A 22,881-nucleotide genomic window follows, 5' to 3' on the forward strand; every position below is an offset into this window, starting at 1 on the left:
GCCCAAAATGTTAACTTTCCTGTTAGCTTCAAATGTACTAACATATTGTCCCCTTGGGGTCAAATTGACTACAGCAATTACAATTATTAGAATTAATATTGTTTCCCAAGTCTAAGTGTCAGGTACTTTGTGTTTGTTTGTTGACGACCTGCATTGAAAATGCGGAAGGTTATGTTTTGATCGCTGTGTATTTATTTATTTATTTATTTGTATGCGTGTTATTCGCGTAACAAAAAAAGTTGTAAACCGAATCGCATGAAATTTGGTGGGATGATTGGTTATTATCCAGGGACCATTTGATTAGACTTTGGGATCGATCGGGTCAAAGGTCAAGGTCATGAAAAGGTCAAAATCTTCTTTTTACCATAGCACGGTCAATTTGTATCCAATTGGCATGCAACTAATGCCAAAATGTTCATAATTCAATGCCCAATCTTGTGATATGCGAAGGTTTGTGCTCTACCGAGTGCCCATTCTAGTTCTTATATGTTTTACACAGTGAAAAACAGCGTGGGGTCAAATTGACCCCGAAGAACACCGATGCGTAGAAGTTGTGTACAGGCCAGTGAAAAATTTAATTTGATGTTTTCCCAGTTGTCCCCAATAAATTAGGAAAAGTCATGAAATATGAAGCAACACAAATTATGTCATTCATTTATTTAGAGACGTTAAACATTGAATGGGGTCAAATTGACCCCAAAGGTAATAGGAGGGTTAAATGACCTTGTCAAAAGAGAACATTGTATGTTTGCTAGCACAGTAGCACTCAATATTTTTTAGCTTTATCCTGGTTTACTGCTTCAAACAAGGGAATGCACCTGAAGAAGTTGTTAGTTTTGTAGGTATTTAGACATAAACAAAAGTGTCGGACTGAAATGTGTACCGGGAGGAGGGCGTTAATCCATCGTAGGCTAAGGGGACCACAAATGACCGCCACGTGTCACAGTAATCCATTCACTAGTTTTAAAGATATTTAGATGAAAATAAAAGATTAATAGAGGCGATATGAGGAAAAGAGCAAGATCTGTAGGATTCACCCTCTGGGGACCAATAATGTTTGACCAAGATGTCCCGACTTCGCCGTTCCCGAAGCGGCGCGTTCGCGTGGCTTATAATAACAATTGCGAAATCTGCTTTGTTTATCAATTATTTTATATTTTCTTATTTTTTTACCTGATTTAATGTCACAAAGAGAAGATTCTTGCCTTTGAAACCAACTGGGGGTGCACATTCGTCTCCACATGGCCCTCAACATGGTGATGGATGAACGTCACTACATCCTCACAATACAAATAGTTGTTTGCTGCTATTGCAATGCTCTGAATCTAAAAACAACAAAACAAATAAAATCAATCCCTGAAGTTAAATCTTTCATTTTGTTTTCTCAACAACTGAAAAGACTGATCTCAAATACACAAAGGCTCTTTGAAGAATTTTCCAATTTAATTGATGCATAACCCCCAACATGTTTGAGAATAACATAGAAAAGTGATTATTTAGGGGTTTAAAGAGGAAACCACCAACGCTGTGTTTAAACATCGGTAGTTTCCCAAACAGATTGTACACCCCTCCTCTCGCTTCTTTTTTGGGGGCTGAGGTTTTAAACAACTGGCTTGTAAAAACAAACACACACAACTGCAGAAATTGTGCAGTGTTATGTAATTGTGGGCTTGCGTTAAAAAATAACACATCTTGGGTGTAATGTGTACTTGTCTTCGGCTAACTTTATACTGCTTCATAAATTCATGAGGGTGTTTGAAAGAGCGAGAGAGACACTGTGGCTCCAAGATCGCGTTCCACACATGGGAATAAACCCAAGAAAAGCTTTAATGCCACCAAAACCAATTTAAGCCACATGTGTGTTGATCTGGTTTCACGGAAGAGTCATTTTCCATGTCAGTATGAATGTTTAAAATCACCGCACAGGTAGCTCTAACCTTTCTAAAGGGAAGGAACGTCTTCTGTGAGACGGAACACCACTTGAGTTCAATGGACCATCAAACGTGAAATGAGTTTCATCTTAACCGTCTCTTTATAGTGTATTATATGTTTCGCTCCTAAACACAATGTCCGTCCAGTATCTGGAAAGAGCTCATGCAGCACTTTCATTGGGCAGTGAAGGACGTCACGGTTTTACTCAAGTAAAAGTTGCTAAAACCAAACTGTTAGAAGTCAAAGGCCTGCATTGAAAAGTGAAGTAACAAGTACAATACTTACCTCTGAACTACAGTTGAGAAAAGTGATATCAAATAATAATAAATACTGAAGTAGCCTACAGTTCATTTTGTACTTGATTGTGTTTAAGTACCTTACACCACTGTTGTATGGAAGAGTCGGGAGATAAATATAATTTAATAAGAAAACTGATACCACTCTGTTTGTTTGAAATATGAAGCTACAGCCTGGAGACGGTTAGCTTAGCTTAGCATTTAGAGGAGAAGTGGAAAGCGGAGCTAGCAAGAAAAAGTCTTGTACACCACTTCCTGTAAACTATTAACATATCCTCTCACACTTCATTAACACTGATCTAAAAATGAAATGACCGTTAGCTTTAGGGGCGGTGATGTTTGATGTTAACTTTTGACAAAGCTAGGCTAGCTGTTTACTCTTTTCGATTAGGCTAAAGTAAGCTAACCGCCTGCTAGCTGTAGCTAGCATACAGACATGAGCATTGTGTCGATCTTTTTATCCAAAAAGGAAGAAAATAATGTCTCACTTTTAGATCTTGAATGTTACTTTATTTATACATGTTGTAAAAACAAGTGTAAACCCAGTTATAAAAGGCTTGAATGCCTTTTATAACTGGGTTTACACTTGTTTTTACAACATTATCGCTCAATAATTACATTCAAAGAACATCAAACCGCACCATTTATAGTCTTCAAGTTGAACGTTTATTGGAGGAAATGTATGATACTCTCTACATACGGTGACCACGTGTGGAGGGAGGCACACCTTGAGGTCTTGAACCTCACAAGATTAAGAGTAGGGAGGGATCATCAGGTATTCTTAACACTTTGACTCTACAATCACCAGAAATAGGTGGCCACCCACTTCTCATGGGCACGTCACAACAAAAATAACACCAGCGAATAAACTCTTTACAGTGGGCAGTGCAGCCTGGCTTCGGCATGCTGTCGTTTCAATTATAGAAACCTAATGAAAACACCCGTTTACAACCAGAGTCCACGTTTTACACATCCGCCTCTCTGGAAGACTTCCAGTATTGATTCCTGGTCATTACGTCGAGCCGTGGCTTTAAAAAGGAGCCCTCAGCCACAGGATTTATGTTAACATTCAAATTACTAAGCTTCACATCCATCCCCTCCGAACCTAAAATGTACACATATACATATATAATATTAAAATTTTATGAGATAGGATTTTAGAGTTTTTGGTAAGCTGTACCATATCATCATATTAAAAAAAAAGAATATATTTCAGTTGATTTTAATTTATCCAGAATGCATGCAATTTTGTTTTTTTTTGCATTTTTACAGAAAATAAAGAAAATATATATATACACTACCGTTCAAAAGTTTGGGGTCACTTAGAAATGTCTTTATTTTTCAAAGAAAAGCACTGTTTTTTCAATAAAGATAACATTAATAAAAATACCTCTATACATTGTTAATGTGGTAAATGACTCTTCTAGGTGGAACGTCTGGTTTCTAATGAAATATCTCCAGAGGTGTATAGAGGCCCATTTCCATCAACGATCACTCCAGTGTTCTAATGGTACATTGTGTTTGCTAATCGCCTTAGAAGACTAATGTCTGATCAGAAAACCCTTGTGCAATTATGTTAGCACAGCTGAAAACAGTTATGCTGGTGATATAAGCTATACAACTGGCCTTCCTTTGAGCTTGAAGTTTGAAGAACAAAATTATTTCTAACCTTGTCAAATGTCTTGACTTATGTTATTCTATTTTTTTTTCATTTCATAAATAAATAAAAGTTTTGGAAGACAAGACATTGTCTGGATGACCCCAAACTTTGAACGTGAGTATGTGTAGTGTGTGTTATTTACAGCAAACTAGCAACCATTATGGTAAAACAAAAAAAAAAAAAAAAAAAAAAAAAGTAATAATGCTTGAACAAAATTAATACTTCAAATATTAATCATTATTTCTAACCTTGTCAATGTCTTGACTATATTTTCTATTCAATTTTTAATTAATTTTATAAATAAAAGTGAGTTCACTTTCTATATGTTGAAGAAAACTGCTGTGCCCAGTTTAGCCTTCATGCCCGCCCAGTATTTAGAAACATTCTGCAACAAGCTGCTTTTCTCGCTCTCAGTTTCTCTCCAGGTCACGTCCGCCGCGGGCCTTCATCCTCGCGGGTCCTTCATCCTCGCGGGTCCTTCAGAGCTGCCGACTGAGCTTCTGCGCCTGCCTCTCCTTTGTGTCCGAGAGCGTCTCCTCCATGCGCTTCACCGAGCCCTCCAGCTTGTCCTTGGACATCTCGGAGAAGTTTCTATTCACCTTTTGCGGGGTATTTCCTTCTTCTTTGCGTCGGGGCTTTAGCTCCTTTCTTCGGTGCCGTTGAGTGTCTGCGATTATTGAAGCGTAATCCTCAATTCCTCACGTCTCACACGGAGCAGAAGTCCCTCCTTGCCCGGTAATCCCCTGAGCACGGCTGTCCTGGGAACCCTGTAACGCACAAGGTGCGACTCACAGCCACATCGTCTCCTGCTTAAGTCCTCCCTATAGAGGGGATGACGGTGATCGACAGGCTCAGTTCACTCTTCAGTCTCATCCGCTCAACCGGCTTAAACGCCTGAAAAGAAATGTCAAATTTCCCATCTGCAAGGAAATAGAAACAGAAAGTTCAAATTTCTCTCAATGGGGATTCTTCATCATCGTGAAAGTCTTGAGAGGGGGGTTCATCTTTTTTTCTGGGAAAGCAGCCCAAACAGAGCAGAACAGGTGGGCGCAGGAGGAGCTTTATGGAATTAACTGTGCGGTTCACCAGCCGAGCCAGAAAAGAGGCCTCGTCGAGGGCTTGTTAGGTAAGTCACAGTATGAGGCTAAGCATTCTGGGTAAACTGCCATACTGTGACACCGTGCCAGACGGTCCCCGTGGTGACAGCTATTGCGTCCAGCGCCCCAACAGCGCTCGCCGGCCAATTGGCATCGGGGGTCGGCGAGCGCGGGATACCGGAGCATCGGCACGCCGAGGAATTTACACAACGATCCCTCGGACCGCAGAGATGCTTTGTGTCGACGTCCGGGAGGCTTCGGCTCACTGAGAGCAGATGATGCAGCAGAGACAACAGCGACTCTGAAGAAGTAAAACGCCGACCTCTGACCTCCATGTGAAGGGAGCAAATAGAGAGATCAGTCCAGCTTTCTGGAAGTAAAACCTCACGTTACACAGGTTAAGGTTTAGTGTTGAACAAATATAAAGTGGTGGAGAGCAACTACATGCATTTCATCAAGGACTGCAAGGACAATATTTTAACAATACAATTCAGAGCCAGTCAGTCTGACAATGACTAGTACATGTAATCCTATATATATATACAGATACATATACACATATATATATATATATACACACACATATATACACTACCGTTGAAAAGTTTGGGGTCATCCAGACAATTTCGTGTCTTCCATGAAAACACACTTTTATTAATCAAATGAATTGAAAATTGAATAGAACATATAGTCAAGACATTGACAAGGTTAGAAATAATGATTAATATTTGAAGTATTTATTAAATATTAGAATATCATGAAAAAGTATACTAGTAGGGTATTATTAAACAAACTTTTGAATTGTCTAATCTTTCGAGAAACACAAGGGTGGGTTGAGCCTTGACAAACACTCAGCTGTTATAAATTTTTTTTTTTTTTGGAAATATTAAATTTTAATTTTTAGATAGGAGAGTTTTGTTTTCTTTGCTGCCTTTGTAATCAGCCATATCATAAGATAAAAAAATAAAGGGCTGCAATATTTCCAGTTGATTTGTAAAATGCAGAATGCATGAAATTTTGTTTTTATTTCAGAAAATAAAGAATTTTATCATAATATTCTAATTTTCTGATCCTATCTCTTGAAACTAACGTTGAAAAGTTTCATCATTTGAAATTGTTTAGAACAAATTGAATAGAACATATTAAAAAAATTTTGAAAATTGAATATTGAGTAGAATAAATAGTTTTGTTCTTCAAACTTCAAGCTCAAAGGAAGGCCAGTTGTATAGCTTATATCACCAGCATAACTGTTTTCAGCTGTGCTAACATAATTGCACAAGGGTTTTCTAATCAGACATTAGTCTTCTAAGGCGATTAGCAAACACAATGTACCATTAGAACACTGGAGTGATAGTTGATGGAAATGGGCCTCTATACACCTATGGAGATATTTCATTAGAAACCAGACGTTTCCACCTTGAATAGACATTTACCACATTCACAATGTATAGTGTGGATTTTTGATTTATGTTATCTTTCTTGAAAAAACAGTGCTTTTCTTTGAAAGATAAAGACATTTCTAAGTGACCCCAAACTTTTGAACGGTAGTGTATACACACATATATACACACATATATACATACATGTGCATATATATACACACACACTAGTCACTGTGAGAATGCATATATAAATAATGCTATCAATTATTAAAGATTAAACTAATTAGAAAATTAGCTCCGCCTGCTACATTGTAACGCTGTTTACAAATGTATACATCAGTGGTAATAATCCAATAATAATAACTATATTAGGCCCTAGTACTAGCACTAGAGTAATTGTCAAAGTAGCCTATTCTGCTAGAAATATGTATGTACAATTACTTAGGTTCAGTACTGTGGCAGCTGTCTCTAATTTGGCCTCGGCTGCTGGTGATTGGCAATCAGTCAGCAGCCGAGGCCACCCTCATAAAAGGGCTCAGTTGAGAGTGGAGGGGGGGAGGTGAGCAGACGCATAGTGTTGCGGTCTGCGTGTTAGCCAAATAAATATGTCTTCCAACGAAACCTCTGTGTGCCTGGCGAATCCTTGGAGCTTTTGGGGGAAACCCACGGGTAGCGGCGACAGTCGTGCTACAAGTACCTTTTAATAAAAGAGTTTACAGAATGTTAAAGATGGAATAGTTTTACATTTTTGTTCTGGTACTTAAGAAAAGCATCTAAATAGTTTTCATGCTACGCAGTACAGCATTAAGTTTCACCCATAATTTGTTAGAATTCCTGAGATTTAGTATTTCATTTCTAAAAATGTGCGCGTACTCGCTTGAAGCCGAAACCTTGATGACATCATCATTGTTATTTTCTGACTTTCTAAAGCGCCCCGAGATGCACAGAAGACATTATTCAACGCTTTCTTTTTTTAATTGGTCCGACTCCGTCAGAAAAAAAAATTTTTAAGTACTTTAACTTTCATTATTTATTAAAAAACACAATCTGAATTGAATAACCTTGCATAACACACATATGCATGTGAAGGACAGAAAAAAAACAGTCACCCAACATATTCCCTCAAAACAAAAATAAGTTTCATGACAAACTAAATGTCTCCCTCTTTCTGCTCTGAAAGCATGAAACTCGAGTGCAACAACAAAAGAGCAACCGGTGCTGCTCGTCTTCCTCCGTCTAGCTGCTTCATCTCATATGTGAGAAGCCAGTTTGGGTTCACAGACATTAATATTTAACCAAAACAGAATTTTTGCCTTGGTTTAAAACTTGTTGCTTTGTTTTTAACATGGTTAAAATAGACGATTCAGCAAATAATGCTCAACTCTTTCATCAGGAACGAGAGTTTTTGTCTCAAAACATGCACATCGATAGGTCAAAAAGGTTTTCTTTGTTTTCACTCCCAGATATTCCTGATCTGTGAAGGAACCCCGTTAACATTCGCCCTCGTGTTTCAAAAAGTACAAAGTGCCTCTTATGCACTTCTTGAAAAGCACACACCCGGTGTCGGCGTATAGTCGAAATAATCAAAGTGTTTTGATGAGGCATAGTTCCAGACGGCACCGGGCGAGCGTCGTGAGGGCGGCTCGAGCCCAAACGGGTCAGAGCTTGAGACCAGATGACCACAGGTTACAACACTGGACAGATTGAAAAAAACAAAAACAAATCTCAGTCGGGGAAGAGAATGAAAAGCACATTTCTGTCCCACAATAACAACAACAACGACTACATCTACTGATTTGCCCTTGAGCAAGGCACCGGACCGCCGACTGCTCAGTGGCTCACAGAACGGGACTGACGTGGCAGGCGAGTCTCAGGCGTGAGTGTTTGTGTCAACTTCCCTCTTCAAATGTGATTTGACGCTAAATCAACGGCGGGAAACGTGGCGACGAGCCGCGCGGCGCATTTATACTCGGATCGTAATTCTAAAGACGAATCAAGTTGTCCTCTTCTTTTCTTGTGCCGGTGATTCACGGGCTCTAGACATCGCGCTCGGTGTCAATCTTTCCGTTTTGGTTCTCGCGCCTCCAGAGTGGGGAAAACAACAAAAACAACACGTCTCAACCCTTCTTAACAGCGGTGAAGAAAGCACGTCTGGTGACTGACAGCTCATACACAATCAAACTACACGCATACCTGTGATCAACATCATCGTACAGCGTCCGTTAGTTTCACGAAGGCTTTTTAAAATCTTGGGTTTAGTTGGGGTTTTTTGGAGCGGGGAGGGGGGGGGGGGGGCAGCAGCTCAGAAGTAAAAAGAAATGAAGATGTTTGATCAAAGTCTTTGAAGGGAGATTTAGTGAAACAGCCAACCCCCCCCCCCCACGAGGTGTCCCTGAGCAAGGCACCTGCTGCAAAGCCCCGGTTGTAGAGGACTGTGATGGGCAGCTCCCAGGTATCATTCTGTGTGAAGAGGAAGCCGGTTGCTGCTGTAGTGAAAGCTACCCTGGATAAATAAAAAAAAAGGTAAAACACTCTGACTAACTCCTCGGTTTGAATAAGCCCGAGGCCGACGGCCGGCGATTTGAAGAGGAGTTTCCCGGGACGAGCAAGAAATCTCACTTCTTGGCTTAAAACTGAAATAAAATATCTAAGAACCGTCGTCGAGGGGCAAACCCTCCGTTGGTGCCGGAATGAAAGAGGCAGAACAAAAACAACGTGCGTCCCGTCATCGTGAGTTCTTTAGGAGAAGATGCAGGGGGGGGGGGGTCCCACATCGCCCTTTGTTCCCCCCCCCCCGCCCCCCAGGGAGCGCCGTCGTGTTGTTGGCCGGAGGGCTACGTGGGCGAGGGGGTCATCGGGGGGGGGGGGGGGGGGGGGCGGCGTCCGGCTAAATGTAGAACTCGTGCAGCGCCAGCCGGTCCATGAAGGGCTGGACCAGGTTGTCCGTGGCGAAGTAGAAGACGAGGCCGAAGAAGATGGAGATGGGCAGAGCGGGGAGCGCCTTCTTGAAGATGGCGAGGAGGAGCAGCGTCAGACACAGGCCCTGCGGAGGCAGAGGACGTGAGACACGGAGGGGAGAGAGCGCGTCGGAAAGATCGGCGACCGAAAAGCGGTCACTCACGATGAGGATGGCGATGAAGCAGGCGAGCGTGGTGTTCCAGTCGCCGCTGGCCGTGGCCGAGGCCTTTCCCACCAGCATGCTGTAGAAGATGAAGTCTCCGAGGCCCAGCTTGACGCCCCCTGAGAACACAGCGGGACACCGCGGTCAGGGCGGCCTCCGCTCCACGCCCTCCAAACCCCCGGAGAAAACCTTTCCTCGACTGTAATTACTGTACAAACAAGCGCTCCGACCCCGTATTTACCCAAGCTTTAACTCCCGGAGAGAGCCCCCCCCCCCCAAAGAGTACGGACGTGAAACCTAGCAATTGCAACGAGTAATGGCTTCCTAATGCACTTCTTCCACAGAGAGGGGAACACATCAAAGAGTTCCCAAAAACTGTTTTATGTGCTCTGAAGAGAAGTGAACCGAGGTCACACGCCGAGAGGCAGACATCTGGGAATGCACGAGTTTGAATTACAGAGCTCGGCTTCGTATCAGGGCACAAAACGGATCTTAATGTAGCTATTAAACTTGTATTTGATGGTATAACAATACTCAATACTAAAGATAATGCTGGATGTCTCGTGTATGAAGGTATTTATGGAGAGAAAGACAGTTGTATAGGAAAGAAACACAATAGTTCCAATTTAGACAATATAAAGAAAATGAAATTCTAGCTAATTAATGATAAATAAATACATTTCCATTTGTTTAGGTTACAAAAGCATGTTGTTTTATAATCTATTGTCAATAGAACTAGTTAAATATCAGAATCAGAATCCGTTTATTGCCAGGAATGTTTACACAAACGAGGATTTTTTTTTGGCAGTGTGTATTAACTTAAGTATAAGATAAGATAAAGATAAATAAAGATAAACAAATAAGATAAAGATAAACAAATAACGTTAAAGTGTTTAGGTGTGTGTTTCAAGAGACATGTGTGTTTAAGTTAAAGTGTATGTTAAAGTGACGTGTGTGGAGGAGGCCTCCAGGAGGGAAGAAGAAGAAGAAGAAGAAGAAGAAGAAGAAGAAGAAGAAGAAGAGCCCGACTGCCGACGGGAAAAAACAACTATACATACCTGTATATACAACTCATGTGAAACTAAATGTCTTGTCTTACAGAATAATAACCGAAACTGTGTCTTGTTCTGCTTCGAGTTATTAATAAGTCATAACGTGGACAGTATGCAGAAGTGAAATTAATTATTCATAGCTCTTCATGGAAAGACACCAGCTGACTTAATGGAATCAAACATTTAATCTATATAGTGATGCAGACACTGAAGTTTCTCACAACAATTTCTTAAAAAACGACTAAGTTGAAGCTCCGGTCCTCCGTGTTTTTGTGTATTTGTACTCACTCTCCTCGTCGTCGTCGTCTTCGGGAGGAGGGCGAGCGGACGGCAGCTCCTGGATCTCCCGCCGGGTCTGGTCAGTGGAGTGCAGCGGCCCCAGCTGGTGCTGCTGCTGGTTGACCCACGTGGAGCTGAAGCCGCCGTCGTCCTGCGGCCGGGTGGCGGCGGCGGCGGGTGGCGAGCCCGCGGCGGGTGGCGAGCCCGCGGCGGGCGGCGAGGCCGCGGCTGCACACAGGCGAACACCAGTTAGACCGAACAGCCCCGTTGGAGAGGAAACCGCCCGAGGGACCGGATCACACGTTAGCCCCGCACCCACGCTCACCTTCTTGAGATTCTGGTTGAGGCGCCGCCGCCGCTTCTGTCGAGTTCCTCTTCGGCGGCGGCCATTCGGTGTCGGCCATGTTGACGATCCACACCATTGTCGCTGTGGGGGAAGTCAGAGTGTTGTGGTACAAACTGAATGCAAGAAAAACTAGAAAATAACCCCCCCCCCTCAAAAAAGTTGAAAAACTCAAATTGAAATTCCACTTCAACTTCTTCCAGAGCTTCTGTTTAACTACCAATGCAACTCATCTTAGTACTTACTCTTAAAACTTTAAAAACTGCTTAGAATGTTGATTCTCTTAAACTTTTGACATGTACGATAGCATCCTGAGGTGTCACTAGTGCACTGAAAGAAGATGAAGTGCTGATTACCTTCGCATTGAAAATGCGGAAGGTAATGTTTTGATCGCTGTGTATTTATTTATGTATTTATTTATTATTTATTTGTATGCGTGTTCCTCGCATAACAAAAAAAGTTTATTTCCCCACCTCCGTTTCATTACAACTAAATGTGAATAACGTTATGGAGGTCATCAAGTGTCCGCCTTACAGGAGTAGATGAGCGCTGGGAAGATGGGCTCGTTCCTCTCCTGAGCCGTCTCCACCAGGATCCTCAGAGGCCCTTTGGGACAGAGCACCGCCAGCAGATCTGTGGAGGGAGAGAGAAGCCAGGCGAGTGATGTCACCAGACGAGTGATGACACCAGACGAGTGATGTCACCAGACGAGTGATGTCACCAGACGAGTGATGACACCCGACGAAGGTCATGAAAAGGTCAAAATCTTCTTTTTACCATAGCACGGTCAATTTTTATCCAATTGGCATGCAACTAATGCCAACATGTTCATAATTCAATGCCCAATCTTGTGATATGCGAAGGTATGCGCTCTACTGAGTGCCCATTCTAGTTGTTAATATGTTAATATATTTGATTTGGGGTCCCAAATCGATTTCTTTCTTTAAGATGTTGAAAGAATGAAAGTTAGATCACACTTATATTTGTATTTTCCATTTTTCCTCAAGCACTAAAAAAAAATAGATCCCAGAGGACTGAACCGTGGTGCTTTTCTTCTTAAAAGCAGAAGAAAGAGAGGAGGATTTACCGTAGACGGATATGACGGCTAGTATGAGCCAGCCGGTCCACTCGGGCAGGTACTTGATGAAAACCAGAGCCATGAGGGCGCTGATCATGATGAGGTAGGCCTGCTGGAGCCGCAGCGGTCCTTTCCAGTGAATACAGATCATGCCCACCACGCCGAAGTTCCAGATTATTACCGCCAGGGTGAAGTAGTCCATGGCCAGATTGTAGTTCTTCAGCACCTCGCTGGTTGACGGAGCAGAGACGTGTAAAGAGTTGGACAACTTCACATTCACGACAGTGTGGGGGGGGGAACCTTGGCGAAACGAGGGCGAATGCTTCGGGGGGCTTACTTGAGGTAAATGTAGGAGAAGAGGAAGAGCAGGAGGAGGGAGGAGAGGAAGAGCCAGCCTTGGATCACCTGCGAACGCACATATCAGAGACGTGGGATTTCATGTTCCAGCAGATCAGGACATGAAAATACCCAATAGGGCCCGTTTCAAACTTCCTGGGCAACCAGGTCGGGTGGAGCGACAACAAAGGGCCAACACGAGAATCCATTCTGCTGACGCGAGCCAAACCGACACATTAACGTGTTGACAGATTGTTGCACCTATTTGTCAAGAACAATTTACGCACATCTGTCATCCTTCAGACGACAGACCTTTTGTTTTACAACATGACGGAAAACAAATGTGTTCCGATGGTCGCACTGGCTCCGTGACATTGAAGTGCCTCGGTGAGCCGTGACGTTGCGCCTACAGACGGAACGGACGGGAACACCTTAGTGCAGGGGTCGGGAACCTCTGGCTCGCGAGCCATATGTGGCTCTTCAGGTGACGGCATATGGCTCCCAGACAATTTTGAGTTGAAAAAAAAAAAACTCCGCCCGCCACCCTGTAATGTTTTCTATAGCGCCAGATTACAGCAGAGGTAATTTAAGGTCCTTTTCTTAAAGACGTCTTTGTTCTTTTATTAAACTAAACGTCTGTTATTAATCGTATCTACACAACAGCATGTCATTTCTGTCTCTAGGGGCGGAGCAAATAAAAAGTCACCTGCCCCCCCCCCCCCCCCCCGTAGCATCATGCAGCACCAGAAGTCGCATTAAAAGCAAGACATATATAATTTATTATACGTTAAAAATACTATATGGCTCTCAATGAAATATATTTAGAAATATTTGGCTTTTATGGCTCTCCCAGCCAAAAAGGTTCCTGAGCCCTGCCTTAGTCAGGCATGAAAACGGGTCAGGGGTGAAAAAGGTGAGGAGGATAGGCACGCGGGGGTGCTGGTGGTGACTTCCACGAACATCGATGTTGGACGTTGTATGATAATCTATAGGTCCTCCATTCTGACACCAAGTCAGTGATCGGGCCCTATAATACTATAATAATAGTAATATTGTCATTCATGAACCAACTTCCTTTTTGTTGTTGTTGGCGTGAACAAGTCTTCAAGTCTTGTGCTCTGCTGAGCCATGAGTCTGTTCCTCGAGTCTGTTCTGCCTCTACCTGGTTGTCACGATCTTCTATACCATACCTGCCATAAATATCATGATACAATACCATAAAAACAGTATACCATAAATACGATACTGGTATATTTATCTATAATAGTAATAAATAAAATATCTGTATGGTTCACTTTTTACCAACTTTTTCAACACTTAACAAATAGCAGTAATATTAGTATTAATACAGCAAGATATTAATGAAACTACATGGAGGCATCATAGCATTGATGATACACTATGAGGCCGTTAGTCTCTGACCAGAGGATACAGAGTTCATCAGGAAGAGCAGCTGTAGAGTTACAGAACTTTACAGACTGAACTTAAACATTTCACTTCTGGCATCTTTTTTTATTTTTATTTTTAAAGCCGAAAATTCCGCCACTTAACGCCCCTCTCTGTGAGCGCTGCGCTGCGCGTGCAAACAGCTCGACACGGAGCAGCGCGTGCGCTCTGATCGCTCTTTTAATGAAGTATTGAGACTAAAAATATGCTAAATCACATCGCTCTTAACGTACGGGTACTTTGTCAGCATCGCTCCACCGTGCAGCGCGACAGCAGCAGAAGTAGCGTCTAACATTCAAGCTAACCTAAACCACCAAACGCTGAAGACATCTTGACGCTGATTGGCCGAGACGCGACACGTCCATCAAAGATGTTTTATTGCGAAGAGCACCACTTCACACTTTCTCCGCGTCCCACTCCAATCTCATAAACGCCGGCCAATTGACCCCCCCCCCCTACCCCAAAACAAAAACTCTTCGGATCTACACGATTCACGTAAGTCACCTATTTTGGTTTCAAAACGGCGAATTTCGCCGAAAGGTGAGGGATTCTCATGCCTGCTTAGTGTAATGAAGCCACTTTAATAGCAGGCACAGCGAGTCCAAACCTCTCCTGTGAGAACGGCCCGTTAGTACCTGGAGAACTCCACCCGAGAGCCCGAATGATTTAGAGGGAAACACCCCGGCTGCGTTTTTAAAATCACTCCCCCATTCACTAGACTGTGCATTATATATTCCATGCGTCGCCCTCGGCTTCCGAGAGCACTTGAATGAAATGGAGCTTTATCAGTAGCGACGCCATGAGTAACCTCCCACCACGAGCCTGCAGCGAGAAGGCCGTTTGAACCGCTTTGAAACAGACAAACGCCGCGAGCTCGGGCCTGAGGAGCGACGGGTTCTCGCGTGTACCTTGTAGCAGCGGTACTTGTACAACAGCACCAGCACCAGCGTCATGACGATGATCACGGTGATCATGATGGCGGCGTTCAGGATGGAGTTGAGGGCTCTCTCGCCGACCGTTTCGGTGTCTTCGGGGAACGGCGTGTAGATCCTGCGGGGCGACACGCATCTCAGTCAGACCGAGAGAATACATCAAGAATACAAGACGAGAAAGACGATACCGTGGTTCTTATCGTAGCTGGTTGTTAGTGAGCTGAGCAATTCATTTTCCTCAAATTATCTTTGTGTATAGAGCGCTGAATCATAACAGACATTATCTGAGGGCACTTTTCATACAGAGCCGGTCTGGAGCGTTCTCTTCAAAATGTATTATAAGCTTGCTGCTATTTCAGGGAGGTTGAATTACGTTGGAGAATAATTAAATGTATAACATGTTGTGTTTAAGTGCCCTAAGGCAGATTCAGACTCTGCTTTAATGATCTCATGCAATGTTGTCTTGGTATTCCAGGTATGACGGATGATATAAAGGTATTGCATTGTCGCCACCTAGTGGCACGGCGGCTGCATTGCTCATCACTCAAACAACTTAAATGAGCTTTGGATCTTTTCCAACAAGGAGGCGCAACACTCACAATCTCTGCCCGTCGTTGTGGGTGTAGAAGCCGACGGACTTTATAGTTGCCACGACGACCACCATGCAGAGGGTCACGGGGACGAACAGCATGATGACGTGCTTGGCCCCGTACTTCAAGGTCAACTCCTCCTCCTCCTCCTCCTCGGTCTCCACCACCCGCGGAGGCCGAGCGGCGGGGGGCTGTCCGTTCTGCTCCGGGCCGCTACCATTGCCACCTCCTCCTCCTCCTCCTCCTCCTCCTGCTGAGCCTCCTCTGGACCGGACTCTGGTCACTGCAGACTCCTGTGGCTGCTGGGGGGTTTCCGAGGCCACGTTGGTTTCCTGCTCGTCCTGAGAAAAAAATATTTTGTAATAAAATACATACAGACAATAATTAGATTCTAAACACAAAGATTCGTATTGATCCAATATTCCATCTAGGCGTGGTCCAATAATCCACAGCACTGAGTCATTTGAGGATATCCTGACGGACTGATGGTCTAAGTGAAACCTGCAGGTGCACAGTGCTGCAGGTTCAATCTTTGCCGATGCTCTATTGTAAAAATATATTTTTACAATAATGAAAGAACTTGCAAATGACACGGTAGTACAAAAGGTAAGTCATACTTTGGCGTTCCATTTTTTTACCTCTTTACTTAACCCTTGTGTTGCCTTAGGGTCATTTTGACCCGAATCAATATTACACCCTCCCCCCGCTTTAGGATTAATTTGACCCCATTCAATGTTTAATGTCGGTGTTCTTTCGGTAGTCAACAAACAAACATAAAGTGCCTCACACTTAAACTTGGAAAACAATATCAATTCTAATAATTTTCTGGAGGTTTTAATTGCTGGCGTCAAATTGAACCTAAAGGGTAAAATATGTTAGTAAATATAAAGGTAACAGGAGGGTGAAACATTGAATCGGGTCAAAATGACCCAAAGGCTGGGGGAGGGTGTAATATTGATTCGGGTCAAAATGACCCTAAGGCAACACAAGGGTTAAGATTATATTCAAATAATATATCATTTTTGTAGTTAAATGTAGCAAAACCGCGGCGATGAGGACGATCGTGTCACAGCACCGCGCTCGTTTCCGCTCACCAGAGGATCCGTCTCGTCGGGACTGAATAAAAAAGGCAAATCGAGGCGACTGTGAGAAATAAAGCTGGTCAGACGAGTCAGGACATGCGACGGCCGCGAACCTGAAGCCACCTCACCGGTACACAGAGAGCCTGCGGTGAACGGTGGAAGCTGCCGCAGCTTCATTCAGTAGCGACGTGCTACTGTATAGAATGACCTCAATGTGTGGAACACCAACATTCATTGTGATTATATTTGTACAGCACAACATTGTTGCTCAGTCCCGGGCATAAGTTTAGAAATGGGAAAAAGAGGTTTAAGTTTGCTGCTCCTGCGGCTTGGAATGTGCTGCAGACAGACCTGGGTCTCCGGGAGCCGGTCTCTTTCGGTGTTTTTAAAAATAGATTGAAAGAATTGGAGGGAAATTCATCTAGTTGTAGATGTTTTATATGACGGAGGTATGTGCTCCTGTGTGAGCTGGGTTGTGTTGACTTGAGTCTTAGTTTGGTTTTATTCATGCTGTGATTTTGTTTTTTGTTTTTTAATATTGTCTGTCACTGTTTTATGTTGTATTGTATGGAACTTTGTGTGACGTGCTACTGCTGCTGTCTTGGCCAGGACACTCTTGTAAAGGAGACTTTTAATCTCAATGAGGCATTTCCTGGTTAACCCTTGTGTTGCCTTCGGGTCAATTTGACCCGATTCAATGTTTAACCCTCCTGTTACCTTTATATTTACTAACATATTTTACCCTTGAGGTCAATATGACCCCAGCTATTAAAATCTCCAGAAAATTATTAGAATTAATATTGTTTTCCAAGTGTGAGGTACTTCATGTTTGTTTGTTGACTCCCGAAAGAACACCGACATTAAACATTGAATCGGGTCAAAATGACCCGAAGGCAACACAAGGGTTAAATACATTTAAAAAAATTAAAAATAAATAAATTAAAAATTACAAAAATAAGGCCACAAGAGATACAGACTACTACTACTGCATTTGTGGATGATTAACCAGCTACTCAGGGGTGGCATACTGTAGTAGTGTGTCAACATATGAACAAGGCATACTTGACTGACTGAGCCGTCTGACCTCATTGATGACCGGGCTGAGACGCACTTTAAATGTTTTCTAGTTCGTCAAGACCGGGAGATATTGCTGACATGCACATGCACAACTGTTATGGGGTAAACACGGCTTAAGGTTGTTAAGTTGACTGCGACAGTAAAGGGAGACTTTGACTACTTCTCTGGGATAGGGGAGGCCACGCCCAAGTAGCACGCTGGCGTTCACCTTCCTCATTCGAGGGCTGACATCTTTCCTTATCAGGACATAAACATCTATAATTAGGATTTATTGTATGAACGGCCAAATGAAACAATGGCGATCACGCTCAAACTCTTTCAAGTCTTTCATCACAGACTTGATGCTGGAACACTGGTTTGCTCTTAGCTAAAACTGTTTGGTAACCATTTCCAAATCGATCGACACAGACAGGGATACAGAGGTAGTGTTTCCTTTCTTTCACACTGACCATATTGTTTTCAATATCTTCTACATTGTTCGCCATGGTTGGCTCGGCAGACGCTTGTCCTCACATGCAAACCAACTTCTTTTGCCCTGCGGAAAGAGAAAAAAAGGAGAAAACATTTCGTTAAAGCACATGAAGTGAGTAGCATCAGGATATCAGTGACAACATTGAATACAATCGGGTGTTTCATGTGTTCAAGTGTTGACCACATTGTAAAGCCGTGTAATGCATATTTATTTCATATCATTATACGTCATCATATTGATACTAGAAATGAAAAATACAGATTAGAAACTAGAACGGGCACTCGGTAGAGCGCATACCTTCGCATATCACAAGATTGGGCATTGACTTATGAACATGTTGGCATTAGTTGCATGCCAATTGGATACAAATTGACCGTGCTATGGTAAAAAGAAGATTTTGACCTTTTCTTGACCTTGACCTTTGACCCGATCGATCCCAAAATCTAATCAATGGTCCCCGGATGATAACCAATCATCCCACTAAATGTCATGAGATTCGGTTTAATACTATTTGAGTTATGCGAGTAACACGCATACAAATAAATAAATAAATACACGGCGATCAAAACATAACCTTCCGCATTTTCAATGCGAAGATAACAAGATCGGAGGATGTGACGTTCACGTTACTGATTAAACGTCGGAAAATTATAAATAATGATTATCTGGTGAACTATTGATTGTTAAGTATGACCTATAGCTAACGTTTCATGGAAAGTAATTGTAAGCTTGTGGATGGGAACATTACTTAAGTAACTGCTTGTATTCCTGAGAGATATTTCATCATTAAACGAACGGCTAAAATGGCTAGTTAGCCAATAATGCCATAACGGCGGAGCAGGCGGCGGCCGCGCTGGGTGGCTGACTCCTTCATAACCGCAGAGCGCAAACTAAATACAATTCATAAATAGCGGGTTTGAAATAAGAAAACTCACCGACTGTGAACGACAGGTAATTTCCTTGATTGCGTGTTCAGGTGTGTTCTCAAGTCGGTTTAAAACCCGGGCTCTTTCTCCTCTTTGTTGTTCCTGTATTCACACAGAAAATTCCGGTCGCTGTCGTAAACTACTTCCGGTCGTCTCGAGCACTCGCGGAGCGTTCCTGATCAAAACGATGCAGGAAGTTTGTTCGTTTTTTTCTTCGCGAAAACAATATTTTTTATTTTAAATTGGACACGTGTGTGTTTGATATTTTTTGATTTATTTGTCTCTTTCAGACACAGCAAAAAAATTAAAAAAATCTGCGATAAAATGCAGAACCGTTAGGAACTAAAAAACGTCAGTTGGTGAGTTGTGCTTCCGGTGTCACAGGTCAACTCGTCCGCGAAGAAGCAGGAATCCAAGAAAATCGACGGACGCTGATTGAAAAAAAGAAAATAAAATCATGGTCAGTACGTCGTGATATAGCTGATGTTTATAGTCCATGTGTTCGTGTATTAGTGAGGGATATTAGCAGTCAACGTAAAAGCCGTTGTATTTCAGCGGCTCGAGTGTGTGTGTGCGGCTGACTGCGCTCTGCTAACGTTAGCATGAATGTGCGGAGGTTTACAGTCGAGCAGCTGCAAACAAATAAAACACAGATGTACTGCAAACCCGGAACTGAGTTCTTTTGTTAGTTACTTAACCGCTGGCCACGCTTATAGCTGCAGGTCTATGTTAGTGAACTCGAATAACTAATTTAACTCCCTGTTAATCTCGCTATATAAACGCTAAGGTTTAATTTAGCCTTAAGACTTCTTTGACTGTTGTCGGGGGAAAAAATACTTTTTGTTAAATGGTTGCAAATTTATCTTCCAAATATACATTTTAACATTTATTACAACAAAATAAGACTTTAATAATAATACTGCATCAGACCTTAAACGTGATAATCACCCATCATTAGTGTACTAACCACCAGAGCTCAAGGCTACTTCTTTTAATAGGTTAATGTGTACAAACAACTAAACCCACGATGTTCATATGTGTATAATACAGAGCTTCACTAATGTGAATGTGTGTTTCATTATTTGACTGTCTGACATATTTTCTTTCGCCCCTGGAAGCAAGACGATGACGTGAATGTGTGTTTCCTTCAGTCTCACACCATCCTGCTGGTTCAGCCCACCAAGAGGCCCGAGGGAAGGACGTACGCCGACTACGAATCCGTCAACGAGTGCATGGAAGGTAAGCCGACGTCTCCCGCACACCTGTCTCACCTGAGCTGAACACTTCTGTGAAACGTCCATCCGAGCTCAAGTCTGCATCTGTGAGGCGTTGACCTGGATCTGTTCATATTCACTGAATATCAGGGTTCGTACGGTCGTGGAAAACCTGGAAAAGTAATGGAATTTTAAAATGGTCATTTCCAGACCTGGAAAAGTCATGGAAAAAACTTAAATCAGAAAAGTTTTGGAAAAGTGATGGAAATTTGTTATGATCACATGTTCATTAATGCGGAGTTTGAAATAATTAATATGTTTTTTTTTTTTAAAGAAAGAAGCTCAAAATATAAGCCGGGCGACGCTCAATAATATAATGTTCTAAATTTTTTTAAAGAAAGACGCTTAAAATACAAGCCGGCGTACGCTCTCGATACGCAACATTTTCTAAAATGTTCATGTTTATACCGAGATTTCAGTCTGGTCATGGAAATTTGGTTTAAAGTACTGGAAATCCATCGGTCACAATGTGTAAGAACCCTGTGTTTAGTTGACCAAACGGCACAACAATTTTAACTAGGTTGAACTAAAACAGTCGATGGAAAAATGTTACGCATTGTTTTTTTCAATGTAGATTTTGGTGAACATGTTTTACACCAGTGAGTTTACTATTCTGGATCTTCTGTCTCCTGCTCAGGTGTGTGCAAGATGTACGAGGAGCATCTAAAGAGGATGAACCCCAACAGTCCGTCGATAACCTACGACATCAGCCAGCTTTTCGACTTCATCGACGACCTGGCCGACCTCAGCTGTTTGGTGTAAGTGTGACGAGGAAGCCGCTCGCGACGACGTTAACCGTTCAGAAGATGCGGTTCCGAGAGTTATTGTCGTTGTGCGTAATAAGTCGTAATTTAAATGGCGTCCCATACTGTTTCCACCTATTGTATTTTGATAGGATGGTTACATTTTACAGAAATTCCTCCATTAGTCAAAACGTGCCCCCCAGGATACTCGGAAGCACAGTATGTTGTTTTCTTTCCCCACTGGATAATAAATTAATAAGTAAAACTGAAATCTGACATTTAAAAGCCTCCATTTGCACTCTAGTGGCGGGTTCTTCACGTGTGTCGTCCCAGTCGTGGTAGAAGTTCACTGAAAAATCCTCAGGCCGCATTGTGGTCCTAAACTGGAGCACAATGTATTCTACAATGTAGCTCAAGCATATTTACTAATACGTGTACTTTGTACATCCTAATTTAGACAATAGATTTTTTTTAAATGATGTCTTGACCTTTTGGCACAGACTATTCCTGCCTGTTTCTCTTAATCTTAATTTTAGACTTAAAAATGTGCATCTTTACATTTGCGTGCATGTAAACTTGGGTCACGCACTGGTTCTGTATAGATCTACCGGAGCATTATTTTTACCTTCGCATTGAAAATGCGGAAGTTTATGTTTTGATCGCCGCGTATTTATTTATATATTTGTATGCGTGTTACTCGCATAACTCAAAAAGTATTAAACCGAATCCCATGAAATTTGGTGGGATGATTGGTTATTATCCGGGGACCATCGGGTCAAAGGTCAAGGTCATGACAAGGTCAACATCTTTTTACCATAGCACGGTCAATTTGTATCCAATTGGCATGCAACTAATGCCAAAATGTTCATAATTCAATGCCCAATCTTGTGATATGCGAAGGTATGCGCTCTACCGAATGCCCATTCTAGTTACTAATGTTTCTGACTTTAACTATCGGGGAGGATAAACTCCTCGTAATGTACCATCTTGTTTTCAGGAGGTTATTATTATTATTAGTGATGCAGACAGTCAGGATTCAGCCCCTGTCGATGCCTGTTTTTACTGTTTTTATTTAGGGCATTTGTTAATTTGGGTGATTCTATCTGGAGGTTCAAGCTTCTGTATACAAGCAACCACGCTGCTGAAGGGCCTTTTTTTCTCTCTCCCGCTTCCTGAACTTGCCCTTTGACTTCAATGTGAGGACGAGCCAATTAACAGAAACCGAGACTTGCGTCTCATTTGAATGTTATTTTTTTGTGTCTAATTCAAGAAACTGAGCAGTTGAGCCAAAAAGAATATCTGAATCTAGTTGTTGGTGCCGTCTCAGGTATCGCGCCGACACACAGACGTACCAGCCGTACAACAAGGACTGGATCAAAGAGAAGATCTACGTGCTGCTCCGCCGCCAGGCCCAGCAGGCAGCCAAGTGAAGCCTCCGAGGGGGGGGGGGGGGGGGGTCAATATGATATTACTATCTGTAGCTGTGGATTGAGTAACTTGTTTTGAGAAGTTTGACTTTTTTTTTTTTTACTCAAGTGGGGTGTATTTGGATGTTTGCCTTATTAATAAAGTTTCAATAAAAAACATTTCTGAATAAAGTGTCTTTCTTAACATAAATTTAGAATTATCCTTTTTTCATTTCTGTTTTTAAATGTTTGTCTTTAAATATTTTTGCTGAGGTAAATCCAGTTTTGAAATATTGACCTGGAGAAATGATTTCCAGTTTCCAGGACATTTTACCTTCATGGAATCAGATTTAACCT

The 22,881-nt window shown here is 42.4% G+C and overlaps 2 protein-coding genes across 3 annotated transcripts; one reads left to right on the forward strand and one right to left on the reverse strand.

Annotated features, from left to right (window-relative positions):
• Nucleotides 1-7,379: 7,379 nt before the first annotated feature.
• psen1 (presenilin 1) lies at nt 7,380-19,207 on the reverse strand. Its single transcript, XM_056426567.1, has 11 exons — nt 19,111-19,207; nt 18,153-18,238; nt 15,554-15,885; nt 14,931-15,072; nt 12,578-12,645; nt 12,250-12,470; nt 11,697-11,795; nt 11,145-11,246; nt 10,829-11,047; nt 9,489-9,607; nt 7,380-9,410 (listed from the first exon to the last, which is right to left on the reverse strand). Exons 2-11 carry the CDS (start codon nt 18,186-18,188, stop codon nt 9,255-9,257), a joined length of 1,494 nt encoding a protein of 497 aa, XP_056282542.1. The 5' UTR covers nt 18,189-18,238; nt 19,111-19,207; the 3' UTR covers nt 7,380-9,254.
• A 272-nt stretch (nt 19,208-19,479) lies between these two features.
• On the forward strand, nt 19,480-22,704 carry LOC130201519 (enhancer of rudimentary homolog). 2 transcript variants are annotated; one of them, XM_056426570.1, is made up of 4 exons: nt 19,480-19,561; nt 20,253-20,340; nt 21,013-21,133; nt 22,446-22,704. In XM_056426570.1, the coding sequence occupies exons 1-4, from the start codon at nt 19,559-19,561 to the stop codon at nt 22,546-22,548; spliced, it is 315 nt and encodes a 104-aa protein (XP_056282545.1). In that variant the 5' UTR covers nt 19,480-19,558; the 3' UTR covers nt 22,549-22,704. The 2 variants fall into 2 exon arrangements, with proteins under 2 accessions (XP_056282545.1, XP_056282543.1); XM_056426568.1 differs by having other exon boundaries at nt 19,486-19,561; nt 20,220-20,340.
• Nucleotides 22,705-22,881: the final 177 nt, after the last annotated feature.

The sequence above is a fragment of the Pseudoliparis swirei genome, chromosome 11 (assembly GCF_029220125.1).
Source record: "Pseudoliparis swirei isolate HS2019 ecotype Mariana Trench chromosome 11, NWPU_hadal_v1, whole genome shotgun sequence".
Lineage (NCBI taxonomy): Eukaryota > Metazoa > Chordata > Actinopteri > Perciformes > Liparidae > Pseudoliparis > Pseudoliparis swirei.